This window comes from Ictidomys tridecemlineatus, chromosome 6, assembly GCF_052094955.1.
Source record: "Ictidomys tridecemlineatus isolate mIctTri1 chromosome 6, mIctTri1.hap1, whole genome shotgun sequence".
Lineage (NCBI taxonomy): Eukaryota > Metazoa > Chordata > Mammalia > Rodentia > Sciuridae > Ictidomys > Ictidomys tridecemlineatus.
The window spans coordinates 70,469,737-70,484,655 of NC_135482.1; the positions used below are offsets into that span (position 1 = coordinate 70,469,737).

Sequence of the window (14,919 nt, forward strand, 5' to 3'; positions counted from 1 at the left end):
TTCTGGGAACTTTAAAAGGACATAATGGCCAAGATGAAAATCCCACATTCCATAGTTTTGTGTGGTAGGTAAAGAAGTAATATTCTTAGCATAAAAAGGAAGGGTCTAACAACAGTAGGTTCCAGAAAATACATGAAACAGTTGTAACATCCAAGAATTTGCGATGAGAAATCAAAAACTGAAATAGGAGCTAGGTGTGGTGCACACACCTGTAATCCCAGAAACTCCAGAGATGGAGGCAAGAGGAGCTACTGCAAGTGCAAAGCCAGGCTCAGCTTTTTATAGAGGTCCTAAGTGACTAAAGGAGCAGGGGAAGGAAGGAAGGAAGGAAGGAAGGAAGGAAGGAAGGAAGGAAGGGAGGGAGGGAGGGAGGGAGGGAGGGAGGGAGGGAGGGAGGGAGGGAGGGAAGAAACTGAAACAAGATGAGTACTGAAGTCTAGCAATTGATAGTCCCTGTGGATAACTCTGTGTCAGGACTTGCCAACTGCTACAGAGCCATTAGCTCTGCTTGTCGAGCTGTAGAATCCTATGTGAGGTTGAACTTCAGCAAAGAAACACTATGGTATTAATTTTGTCATCATTTGTAATTGAGAAGACACTGGTAATCAATTTTTTAAGATCCTTAACTGGCTTATTTTCTAGACAATAAAGTTACATCAATATTTTTCATTTTATAAAAGAAGACCCTTGGAAAAAGTAATTTGAGTCATTTGATGTTTCCAGAACAGAACATTGTTAAATAGTTTATGAATCCATCTATTTTTGTTTTGTTTTGTTTACAATCCAGGGACAGTTCAGCATTAACTTGGCAGGAACCGGGATGAAGATATCCAGCACAGCGAAGTGGCTTGCTCAGGGGAGGTATGCCTCTGTCACAATACACAGATCCCAAGTAAGTCCTGCTCGACCAAAGAGCCTATGGGAGCTATTTCTATGCTGCAAAGCAGCAGTAAAGGTCCTGTACTTCAAATTTAAATTTCATGGAGCTAATGACTGGAGAGCTGTTGTATATAGTGAGTGTATGACATACAATGGGGTACAACATCCATTTATAAAGTGAAATTGGGTTCATTTTTATTGCGGTACAACTGTAGGTTTCATACACACAAAAAAATTCATCCATACACAGGGTACAGATATCTTAACATGAAGTACCAAATGTGAGGATATGTAGACTTTGTCTTTTTCAGGCTTGAAGATAATGACTTCACATGCAGATACTGCAGTCAGAGATAGTGGTCTTAATTCCCCTTTAATTATTAGATATTTATAGTGTTTAATATTTCAAAGTGAGGGTAAATTTTTGGTTTATTTACTTCACTGCTTTGATTTAGTGATGAAGGGTTGAAGCCATTTGTCATCTAACAAATATCCTTCACAGTGATTTCAAGAATAAGGAGTATTTATGTCTTACTCATATTTCCCTATCTTTATATAGATAACACTGTTATTTTAACTATATAAGTAAAATTATATAGTACTTCTGCATGTAGCTGTAACTATTTTTATAATTTATTTTCATAGTTATTTGAACAATAGCACAAGTACTATGCAAAGTAGAATCCACTTAATTTTTAGCTGGTAGGTATACTAACATGTACATTTCAAGAGATGCCTTCCGGTACTTACAGTGCCTTGGGTAGTTTGGCTCCATCCACAGGGAATCTGGATCTAGGTTATGAGTGTTTTCACCATTTTGCATGTAATCTTTACCAGAAACAAATCGTGCTTACTCTATTTTTTTTTAATAAAAGTGACTTCTGTTATATTTTATTTATATGAACATTATTTGAATATGAAATGCAATATTCTCACATATAACCTTTAAAATATTTTATTTCTGAAGACTCTAAAATTATATTTTAATTAATAATTAAATAATTTAATTTTTTATTATTTTTCTTTTATGGGTAATATAGTAGGCTTTTAAAAAATGACTATTTTTAATCATTTATTCAGCATATTTAGGTTTAATCCTTTTGGGCAAAAGAATAGGAAATATTAATTACTTATTTAAGGTATATCCTGAGCAGTATAAATGCAGAGAGCTCAATGAAATGTTCTAACCTTGTAGGCAGCTTTTAGATATCTTTTGGTTAAACGTAAAGACTGGAATCCTGGCTGAAGTCATCAGAAGATGTAAATATTTAGTAAAATCATTCATTTTGTTCCTATTTAACTTTTTGTCTAAAGATTGTTTTTTATTTAATTTATGGAGAAGTACTTCAATCAAAATGTTCCACATAAAAGCCTTTTTTGAAATCCCAGGCCTGGTATAAAATCGAACCTTATCAAACCCAAATATACTTATGGAAATGCAAACATATTTTCTTTAGCCAGTAAGTTCAATCAAGATTAAGTTTTTACTTCAACAATCTGCTTGGAAATAGAGAAGTATACAAAATTGAGGTTTCACAGTCATTCAATGCTCTCTGCTTACTCAGATTCTCTGGAGTTAAATGGGCCTTTGAAAGGAAAGGCAACTTTAAAACACCTGGTCTCTAGCAATTTCCATTTTAATGTGTTCCAAGAACCAAAAATTGCCTTCTCTACTCTCCCCTTCCTACCTAGACTAAAAACAACAACAAAAACTTACCTCCCCAAGAAATGAAAGGAGTTCGATCTATTTTTGTCTCATTCTACAAAAACCGTCTTTAGTCTTTCGACTTTGGGTCCCAAAGACAGAAGGTCAACTGAGAGGACCTTCTGCTTAGACCCATCCGCGCGTCCCTCACCCACTCGTTGAACTACTCTACTCAGGCATCTCTTTCTAAAGTTCTTCTCTAATTGTGATTACTGCTCTCAGCCCAGCTTTCCCCCCTCCATTTCATCACCTTCTGTGCTTTTCTCCATGGCAATGCTACATGAGGCAGTAAAAGGGTAGAATATGAATTCTTTACCTTTAAGGTCAATATTGTATAATATCTTTTAATTAACTTAAGAGAATCTTATATAAAATTATGTAACAATTGGATAGCAAATTGGGAAAGGTTTTAATGACTCAATGATGCAGATACCTTGATGAAAAATATATGGATTGTGATGAAGTGTCTATTTTGGGGTTTACAATCATCAAGTAGCTAAAATGAATCTTATTATCTAATATAACTTTCAGAATCTTAGGTTATCTAATTTAACTTAGGTTATCTAATTTTAACTTTGCCATGACCACCAATTTGAACTAATATTGAAATGACTTGATTTTTTATATCAAAGGCAGTTGTTAGACACCTTAACTAATGAGTTCAGTGACATGATACAAAACATTTCCATATTCTGCTTTGTGCACATGGATACCAACTTGTATAATATTCGCCTGTACTTCTGTCTCTTCCTATTTTCAGGATGGAACCAAAGTCTACGGTAGATGTGGAGGGTTCTGTGGAAAGTGTGTTCCTCACATGACTACTGGGCTCCCAATTCAAGTGATATGAACATTCAGAAGTAGGAAGTATGCCCCAATGGAAAGAGATTTTTCTGGAACATGCAAACAACTGGTGCTCATTTCTTTATTTCTCTCTTCCTGAGATTTCCATGTCCAGTATGTCTGCCTTTTATTCAAGGTGCTCATCATGGATTCAAATCACTTGAGTTTTTCAAGGCTTTCAAAATGAACAGATAAATGCATCAGGATCACTTTGAAGAACATAATTTATGACAGGGAATCCAAGCATGTGTGATGAATTATGCCAGACAACGGTGCTGTTAACAGCTTACACTGGACCACAATTATGTCATACTGTTAAACATATATGTAAACCTCTTCAATATCCTATTGTACAATGAGGTTTTTATTCTATTTCTTAAAATGGAATAAGTTTAAATTCAGGAAAATGTATACAAAACTACTGTAAACATTATTAAAACTGTCAGGTGAATATCAAATAAATCGTTATATCAAAGAAGTACATAGCCACTATACTTTCTGCTGATACAGATTAGACACCTTGTTTTATTTTTCCTTTAATTTTAATTGGGGATATGGTGCGTCAATGGAAAAAAAAAAAGTCCTAAAAATGTGGTACAAATTTTGTGTTAAGAATTTGTGTTTGGGTTAAATACTAAACATAAAATTTTGTGGGTATAATAGAGAAGATATATTAGAATTTGATTTTTAAAACCTACCTCTAATTCAATTGTACTTATAAGAGCAACATGTTCTTTTAAAACTGTTTATATACTCTTATGCCTTTATAACCCTTGTATATGTTATATATCTAGTCTTTAAAAATCTATTTTTTCAAAGTTATGTACTATATTTTATTAACCAAATAGAAAAGTAGAAATTCTTGAAAGTTTAAAGATCTTATTTTGGTAAAAGTAAAATTATATTTTAAGACACCAAATTTTATAAGAAATATCAAGTTATTTTATATTGGAGGTTTCTTAATGTCAGAAAATAAAGGGAAGTATAAAAATTAACTGTCTAGAGTCAAATTCTTGGGCATTATGGTATTTTATGTGAACAATTTAGAATTGTGTATTATGTAATAATGTAACTTAAAAAGACAGGTTACTAATAATATTTATCTATGACAACCTACTCTGTAAACCAAAATAAAATAAAATAAACAGAATTCACTAACAGAATTTTATAAGATACTGGTGTACTCATTTTACCCACAAAGTGTTTTTCCCCAAACATTTAAGAAGGATATATTGTACCATGTAAGGTGCTAAAGCAATTTTGTGCCAATATGGTTAAATAAACATTTGGGGATCTCTGTATCAGAAAAGAAGTATTATGCACTATGTGCCTTAAACTAGTAACAAACATTAATATGAAATGTTACATTTTCCAGAAATGTTTTCATTCATAATTAAAATCTTGTAATTTATAAACATTTAAATAATAAAAATATTTGTGTGATGATTTAGCACTTTGTTTTCATTGCCCTCACATGTAAGAAAGCAATCTCTCACCACAAGTCTCTATGCATAAAATCACTTCAGGAATTCTAAGAAGTTGTTTTAGTGAAATTGTTGCAGTGGGTAGGGAAAACAACTTCTGCCTGGTGCACACTCTTCCTATGACAAAAGTCTATGGATAGGAAGGCAGAAAAAAGCTTCCAATATGTATGTCCACACAAGTAGTGCTTATGTCTACGTAGGTTCAATTGACTAAACACAATCACATGATCAGACCTAGGACACAGAAATCTTTCCCATCTTCAGGGCAGGAGGGCGAGAAGCTGGGAGATAGGAGGGGGCCTACAATCCTTTCCCAAACCAGGCAACAGACATATCTATCACATGTCTTCCCTGTGACATATCCGACCATCTTCAACCTCCATATAAATTGCCAAAGTACTCCCCAAAATGGTTGTGTGTCTGTCTGTCTATCTTCTATCTATCTATCTATCCATCCATCCATCCATCCATCCATCCATCCATCCATCCATCCATCTATCTATCATCTTTCTTTATGGTTATACGTGGTAGTTGGGTTCATCCCAACAAACTCATACATGCATGGAAATGGACTTCAGTTTGTGGTCCCCCCCCTTTCCCTCTCCTTTTTCCCTCCCATCTTCTCTTCTTTCTCCCATTCTTCTTCCTCTACTAGACTTCTTCTTGCTCATCTATTAATTTATACTTGATTGGTACTTTTTGTTATCCTACCCTTCCCTCCCCTTTCTTTTATTTTACTCTAGCTTCTGCCTACTATAAGTTTCTGAGTTTGGCTTATTTCACTTATCATGATAGTATCCATTTCCATCTATTTACTTTTAGATCTTCTGGGGAAACACCAAGGAATGGAACAGCAGAGTCATATAGTGGTATACTATCCCTAGTTTTTTGAAGGAAACTCTGTACTGTTTTCCAGGGTGGTTGTACTAGTCTGCAGTCCCATGGAGAATTTACAAATATACCTTCTCCCCCACAACCTTGCCAGCATTTATTGTTGCTTGTATACTTGATCATTTCCATTCCAACTGGAGGGATATGAAATCTTAGTGTAGTTTTGATTTGCATTTCCCTGATTGCTAGAGACGTTGAATATTTTTCATTGGTTAAGTCAATTTAAATGACCACTGGCAGGATATAATAATTTTAGTTTCTTCACATTCTCAGGGACATATAACTTTTTTTTCCTGATCTAATGGTATATAGCATAATATTTCATTGTCTGAATTTATATTTATCTGATTACTAGAGTAGAGGAGATCCTTTTATATATACTGTGAGGTTTCTTTTTCTGAGAATTGCTTGTTCATTATGTTTGTCAAATTTTGTTTTAAGATTTTTTAAATTGAAGAGCTTTTTAAAAGTTATGATCAAATGAGGAAAAGCAAAAGAAAAATTCTGTCTAAGGCTGATATTATAATTTCCTTGCTTTTTCCTTATAGCAGCTATTTCAAAGTACTATTGCTTTACTCAAATATTTTGTCTCATTTTTGCCCCAAATTCTTAGTAAGGAGCATTACTTTCTTTTTTTAATAAAAAGAAGACCATTGGAAGTTAATTAATCCCTTCAACTTCATGCCTCTTCTTCCTCTGCTCTGTACCTTCCCCACTCCTCCACCAAAAGAAAAGGGGTGGGGAGCAAACATTTCTAAATAAAAGTAAAGCAGTTTTATGTGGATATGATTTAAAACATTTAAAAATTTCTTGTCACAGGTGAGTACGGTGGTGCACTCCTGTAATCCCAGTGGCTTTGGAGGTTGAGGCAGGAGGAAAAAGGCAGAAACTCAGTGAGGTCCTGTCTCTAAATAATATATATATATATATATATATATATATATATATATTTTTTTTTTTTTTTTAAAAAAATGAGTAAAGCACTCCTGGGTTTAGTTCGTGGTACCAATAAGAAAAAAAAAAAGAATTTAAAGCCATTTATATAGTTAATGCAATTGTTGCAGTGGTTGTATTTAAGTTTACCTTCTTGCTGTTTGTTTTCTATTTGTCTCATAAGTTCTTCCTTCCCTTATTTCTCCTTGTTATGGTTTGCATGTGGGGTGTCCCCCAAAAGCTCATGCGTGAGACAATACAAGAAGGTTTGAAGGAGAAATTATTGGGCCATAGTCTTAGCCTAATTAGTAAATTGATCCTTGATGATGGGATTAATTGATCCCTTAGTGGTAACTGGAGGCAGGTGGGATGTGGCTGGAGGAAGTGATTCACTGGGGGTGGGGCTATGTGGTATATATTTGTATCTGGAAAGTGGAGTCTCTCTCTCTCTCTCTCTGCTTCCTGATCATCATGTGAGCTGCTTCCTTCTGCCACACTCTTCCACCATGATGTTCTGCCTCACCTTGAGCCCGGAGGAATGGAGCCTGCTGTCTATAGGTTGAGACCTCTGAAACCGTGAGTCCCCAAATAAACTTTTCCTCCTCTACAATTGTTCTAGTTGGGTCTTTTAGTCATAGCAGGAAAATAGCTGACTAAAACACTCCTTTTCTGGTTTTGTTTTGTTTTTTTGAGTTATTTGATTCTTCTGGATTCAATTTTATGTTTTCTTTTATAGTTGCCTCTTTTGTTTAAATTTTTTAGTGCTCAAATAGGAATTCTAGTATATATGCTTAATCTATCATAATGTACTTTGAAATCTATAAACTCCTAAAACATTTTATGTACATTTTAAAGTATCTTTCTAAATAAATATGGTAATATAAAATTTTACTTTATATGTATCCATGTATTTGTTATTTTCTGCTCCCATCATTCTTTCCTATAGATCTGAGTTTCTCTTGTTATCATTCCCCTTCAACTTAAAGAACTTTCTCCAAAATTATTTTATTTATTTATTTATTTTGTGAGTGAGATGGTACAAATTCAGCTTTCATTTATTTAACTGGATGGCCTTAATTCACGTTCATATTTTTCATCTTCATCTATAAATGTTGACATAATTTGAAACTTACAAATAATTGCAAGTACTAATAGTTGCCACCTGTTCTTTACTCATATTTATTAACTTATAACATTTTGCCATATTTACTTTATCATTGTCCTTTTCTTTCTCTTTAGATGTACATACAGATATGCATACATACATATCTATTGTCACATATTTATTTATTCTTAATAATTTGAGTATAGGTTGGTTTTCTCAGGACTTTCTGGCCCTTAATACTTTAGTATATATTTAGTATATATTTCTTAAGAGAACATTCTCTTACATAAACTTACAAAAACTGTATTTTATAGATACTCAATAGAATTCATTTTATTTTATTTTTAAGATGTAGAAGCAATCTAGGAATATTGTCAGATACAATTAGCAAATTCAGAAATGTCACCACTTAATTTCCTAATAGTGTTTGAAAAGGGTATGCTAGAGTAGGAGTGATGGCTAGGATGGGTGCCATGCTTTATTTGTTCTCTCTTCTCCATCTTAAATAACTGTGTCCCACAATTCTGCCTGTTCCATTGAGCGGTCTCTAAATGAGACCTCTACCATAAATCCTTCCCAGACAATTTTGTTTGAAATGCATTATTTTTAATTCCATATGTATTTTATTTCTTTCTATTTCTCTTACTGTTTTCTACTTTCTATGTGAACAGGAGTTTGACTACTCTTCTTACCTGCTAAGATTATGTTATTTGCGTAAAAATCAGCACTTGTTCAGTTACTGTTTTGTGCCAGGTACTGAGAGACACTTTACATCCTTCTTTAATCCTTGCAACAACCTTATGAAGCATCACCATTTTATGGATCATTTGTTAGTAATGGTAGAAACAATTTAGCTTAGTGTAAACTGTCTAGACAAAAAGCTTTTCTTCTACTCCACCCTATACAAGTTCACTTAAGGGCAGAAACTATTCATTTTGTATTCCTCATGACAACTCTAAGAATATCTACCACCCAGTGTGTATTTAATATTTCATGTGATTAAGATAAAATATTTAGGAATTTGATTCCATGTGAAAATTTATGAAAAAGTCTATATGAACTGTATTTTATAGATACTCAGTAGAACTTATTTTATTTTTAAGATGTAGAAACAATCCAGGAATATTGTCAGAAGATACAGGTGTCCCTGAAAAGCTCATTGGAGCTTATTTTCCCCACTGTACAATTTATGAGCCTATCTTAAAGAAGACAACAGTCACCATGCATGTTTTGTTTGAGGAATCAGTTACTTGGGTCTTCTTTAATATGCCTTAAAATACTTTAAAAGATTTACGAATACCTAGAAATATGAATAGAAATAAAAGATAGTAGTATAATTAACAATAAGTTTTGTAATAAATAACTCACAAATAAGCACAAGTTTGATAAAATTGTTTTATGATACCATAATAATAATGAAAAGGAGTAGAATTATTTTTGTTTTATTCTTCTTTGATGTCACTCATCAGGATAGATTACATATTGGCTATTAAATATACCTATTAACACTGGCTATTGTATGAACTTGTAATTCTTGAAAATTTCAAACCTAAGAGTCTCACCGTTTCTCCTGTTATTTTTTGTAATAATTTAGTGCCTAGTTTTTAGTTGCCAAGAGTTTAATTGAATATTTGTTAAAGTGTATATAATAAATCCAATTACTGCAGTGCTTTTGCCACATAATTTCTTAAAGATAATTTGATTTTTTTTTTTTGCTACCTTTTACTCATCCCATTATTTTCTGTAATGACTTCGCCCTTTCGTATCTGAAACTTGAAAAAATACAACTGACAACAGTGGCATCTGCTGGCCGCTTATAACTATTCTTCAGCAGGATAAAGAAAAGTGGCCAAACTAATTTTCTTCTTCACTTTGCTGGAGAGCTTGTGACATGATCACTTGGAATGCATTGGGCAAATTCTCTGAGGCTTCCTTAAGCCAACTTAACACTGATCCTTATGTCTCTATAATACCCATGTCTATATCATGCATTCATACATGTTGCTTTCTACAACTTCAATCTGAGAACATTCTTACCAACATAAAAATCTTCCTTGACCTTCAGAAGCAGACCAAGAGATGGCTTTTCATGGAATAATTTTTTTTTAAGAATCTTCATTTGGTAGATAGAGGATACTTGGAAGGGGTCCAGGAGTATTCTGGAACAAGCTGAAGTAAGGAATAGGATATTATCAAATAAGTCAGCAACTTATGATTGTCCCATAGCCATAAAATAAGAGATTTGAAAGAACTGCCTCCTAAGGTATTTTTTCAGGTGTAAAAGTATAATTCGTGTCTGATATATTAATTGACAGTTACTTTTTGTTAAATTCATATAGTTAGTACTTAATGTGAGTGAAAAAAAGTTCTTGAGGTGCTTGATTGTTTTCTGGCCATATGGTCTCATAGCAAATAACTTCGTTTGAACCTCAACATTGTCAATTGTAAAACTGATAGAAATGAAATTGCCCTTCTACCTTCCTAACATTAAAAGTTGAATTGAATGAGGGTTGGGGCTGTAGCTCAGTGACAGAGCACTTGCCTAGCATGCTTGAGGCACTGTGGTTCCTCAGGACCACATAAAAATAAACAAATAAAATGAAGGATTCTGTCTGGCTACAACTACCAAAAAGAAAAAAAAAAGTTGAATTGAACGAGTTATTATTTGTATGCTGTGAATAATTGAAAATGCCAAATTATATTCCTCAATGTAATGTAAACATCTTTGAAAGCATTACCAGAGAGCAGAAGGGTCCAGAGTCCATCAGCATCTGTCATCTTGAAGATATTACTCCCTGTTTTGAATTTCATGGTTTCTATTATAAATTTGAGATATAGGTAGAACCTATTTTACTTTGTTACTTCAAATATTAATATGTAAAATGTTAGCACTAGGCTAGGCACATCCAGTTTTCATGAATGTTTGCTTTCATTTCTGTTACCATCATGACCTCCAGGTCATGGATAATGCTTTTGTGAGCTCATCTGAAGGCACACAAACCTCCATGCGTGTGTGGAGAGGGCAGAGGGACACCCAGGCCCCAGGGACAGTGGAGAAGCTCTTTGCCTTTTCTTATGGCATAGGTTACCTTGAGCCATCTGATGCTGTATGGTCTCTGCTCACCATCCCTGCTGTGCTCCTGATCAGCTCCAAGTTAGAAATCACCTTGGGAAGAATTAATCACAACCCAATTTGTGAATTAGACCTCAAGATTGGCATTTTGTGTCTGTTGTTTCTGCCCTTCTCACCCCTTTCACTCTGGACTTCCTTTTAATTCTCTGCTCTTTTTTATTGCTTGGTTTTTCTTGTTTCAACATACCCAAAATTGAGTGCCATAGGATGAACTGTCAAAAAAACCATCTTGGGAGGTAATGGTGAGTGCTTTCTAGGCAGCTCCATCAAATGTATAGCCCAGATGGTTGAAAAAGATGCTCTCAGTGTGACGTGTCTGTCAAGGTGCCAGCCAAGCCAGAGAATAGCCAACTTCAGTTACGTTAGCACAGACTCTGCTTAGAGGGAGACTATTTTCTATTCCACAGTTTAGTATTGGTTCTTACTCTTGGTCTTTTTGTCCTTCCATCATTTTATAAAAAGGAGACTTTGGGAGAAATTTTATTTAGCTTTGATCAAATTAAAAATATATAATATTTTCTCTGTATCTGTGTTAGAGATGGTACATGCCAGGAAATGTGCCAATGCTCTTGCATATGGCACCCAGGGTGGGCATTAATCATTCCAGACATTTCCTACTATTCAGTCTGGATACCTCTTCAAAACTCTTAGTAGAGTTTCCCTGGTAACCATTTCCAGTATATCAAATTTGGCACACCATAGGCTATCTCTCTTGTTTTCTCTGAACCAGGTCTAGCTAGATAGGAAGGATCAAGTTTCCAGAGCCTAGTCTTATGGCCTAATTAGACAGGAAGAGATAAATTCCCCAAAGTGATGCAGCATATATTTATTGAAAACAACTCTGGTCACCAGCAGACTAAGAAACAAAGTAAACAGCTTTCTTCTGTCACAGGGTATGCAGTTTGGTGTACAGTATTTCAGAACCCTCTGAAGCACCAAGTGGCAAAGTTGTGGTTTGTTTGCTTGTTTTTGCTTTTGTTTTTAGTTAGGCCTTGCCTGGGGGGAAAATACATGTGGCATAGGCAGGGAAAATCTCAGATTTGGGGTTTGAGGAGGAGTATGAGAAAATAACTAAAAAGGACAGTTGAACAGAATCTAGCCAGAGATTCATCGGAACTACCCTTCTTTTGTGAATCCCCTATTTTATCTGGTGGACCATGTCTCCCAGTGCAGATGCTACAAGGATCAAACACACTACTTGCTTTCCTGACATCCCTTGCAGCTAGAACACAGGTATATGACCTCTGCTCCTTCAACTGGAATCACCATCTCCACTTTCTTCAGAAGGTGGTGACTCTAAACAGAGGCAGTGAAGTCCGCACTAGTGACAGATGGTGCCTTGGAGATGGCTACACCCAGGGCCCAGAGGCAGCAGTGGGAGCTCTGTGGCAGCATCATGCATCAGCAGAGCAAGTTGAAGCTCCCAAACCATACCTGCTGTGTCAGCAAATATTGATGGCATCAACTACGGGAATGATTTGGGTTTTTCCCCTGTCTCCAACTAGATACGTTTTAATAATTTATATTGTCTAGAGTGAACCAATCAGTTTCTGAAACAAAGAAGAGCGAATAAATACTTAATATCAGTCTGTGATCAGTGCTGCTAGAGGCAATGCTCTTCGTACCAGAAATGGGTGGGTCAGTTTCTCATTCTAATCATATGCCAAGTTGTAAGCCATATAAAACTGCTAAATGTCAATCTGGTCCAGCATGGCTTCCCGGAATCTTTTAAACTAGTTTTGTAAATATCACTGGGGATAAAAACTTAAATTTCACAACCATGTAAAATTAAAAAAAAACTCGAGACTCTAAAGACTAATAGCTTAGCAAAGTCAAAAACATATGGAGTATTTTTTAAAAATACAAATATCTGATTATACGTTCCTGGTACAGCATACCTGCCAACAGCCACAGCCTTGTAGGTTCCAAGGATACATTCTACAGCTACATTGGAGGATGCATACTCTAACACAAGGTTCATGCTCTTTATAAAATGGCCTCATGTTAGTATTGCTACCACTGCTATTATTGTTATAAAGAAGCTTATAAGTAATTTGTCTTTATTTGAATTAGATATATTTGTCAAGGACAAAGCTCATTTTATTGAGATTCCACTCTACTCAACTTAGTAAGGAAGTCTGAGCAATATCTGAACTGCCACCCAAATTCAGAAACAGGCCCAAGATCTTGTGCCCTGAAAAAGTTACTTGTTCACCCATTCTCTCATACAAGAAACATCATTTATAGATTTGCCATGCTGTAAGGAGGCAGGGCTGGGATTATACATCTAAGAAGCACTATCTCAGCACTCCTGATACTATAGTCTAGTGTGGGAGCTTGCCACATGCAGAGTTGATGACCTTGAGTGTGACAGTACTATAATTCAGGTCAGTTCATGATACAAGGGGACAAGAAGAAAGAACTAATAATCACTTTTACTTCAACTTGGGTTGTGCCATAGGAAAAGACTTCATAAAGCTTCTCTGCAATCTCAACCAAAGATTTGGGTTTATAAGCCAACTTGGTAAGTTAGGATGTTTTTGTTTGGAAGGAAAAGAAAACCCAACTTCAAGGGCTGCATCATTAGAAAGGCCTGTGGTTATAGTCATTCCATAGACCTGGGGTCGTGTGGGCCTCCCCCTTATTGCAGAGATGCTGAATAAGGTAGAGCAGCAGCAACCACAAAATGCATAGCCAAGCTCAAAATGCAGAGGGAAAAGAGAGATCATTCTAATATCACATAGTCAGATAGTTAATAATAAAAGTGAAGTACATTTATTATCAAAGGCCACATTTGCTATTCACGGACCCTTGCTTAGTGAACATTAAAGAAGTTATATAAATAGTGAGGATGTTGATGTCAGAACGTGAAGGCAAAACTTTACTAACCATTTGTGTTGATGTGAATAAACACTGACTGAAAAAAAAACTAACAATCAAGATAATGTCTTGTTTTTGAAACTCAAATGCTGACTAAAGGAGCTTGAAATGGTGGAGGAAGTGATTTGCAATGAAAACTCCAAAGACCTCATTTTAGAGAGGAAGGCAGAGAGATAAAACTTTGACTTTAGTCAAATAAGCACATTTAAAATTATAAAGTTAACTTCTAAAAGTTTTAACTTCTGAATAAGGATAGGAGAAAGGTCAGGTAAACAAAACTTCATCAAGAGAGAAAGGAAGAAGGAAAGCAAACCAAGAAAAAGCACAATGAAGAAAAACACAAAATACATGGTAAAACAGAATCAAAATGCATCCATAATTTGGATTTGTAAAAGAGTTCAGTTTACCTGCTCTATAAAATATGCATATAAAAATGTATCAACTACAAAAGATTTAAAGTGAAAGATTAGGGAAGAGATGCCTTAGGCAACTGTTAACCAAAATGAAGTTGGAGAATGTTATTAAAATTAGTCAAATATTCTTTAAGCTAAAGCATTGGAAAAGGTAATGATCATTATTACAACCAGGAAAAGTATTTATCAGAAAGAACACTGAAATCTTGAACCACATTATTCATCCTCATAGCTTCAAAGCATAAAGAGCAAAAATTCACAGAACTACAAGAAGAAATGTAAAAATACAATGATGGCAGGAAATTTTAGAATATTTTTTTCAGAAACTAAAGTTACATTAGTAAATTCAAACAATGCGTTAGCAAATGTAAACTAATGAATTCTATGCCAAATATTTATAGAATAAATATTCTTTTGCAACATACATAATAGAATATTTATCAGGCTGGGCGTGTGCTTTCTACAAGGTCCTGGGTTTGATCTCCAGTACTACAAAAAAAATCAAAATATTAAAAAAAAACAACCCTTGGGCTGGGGTTGTGGCTCAGTGATAGAGTGCTCGCCTAGCATGTGTGAGGCACCGGGTTTGGCCTCAGTACCACATAAAAATAAATAAATAAATAAAATAAAGTCATTGTGTTTATCTACAACTG

At 34.7% G+C, this 14,919-nt stretch overlaps 1 protein-coding gene across 1 annotated transcript in view; it reads left to right on the plus strand.

Moving 5' to 3' along the window:
* The window catches only part of Adamts20 (ADAM metallopeptidase with thrombospondin type 1 motif 20), a 146,286-nt gene extending 141,517 nt beyond the window's left edge, over nucleotides 1-4,769 (plus strand). Inside the window, exons 38-39 of the mRNA XM_078014858.1 lie at nucleotides 788-892; nucleotides 3,345-4,769. Coding sequence (XP_077870984.1) covers nucleotides 788-892; nucleotides 3,345-3,434 — 195 coding nt within the window. The 3' untranslated portion in view covers nucleotides 3,435-4,769. The remainder of the gene's footprint in view (nucleotides 1-787; nucleotides 893-3,344) is intronic.
* The last annotated feature ends 10,150 nt before the right edge of the window (nucleotides 4,770-14,919 follow it).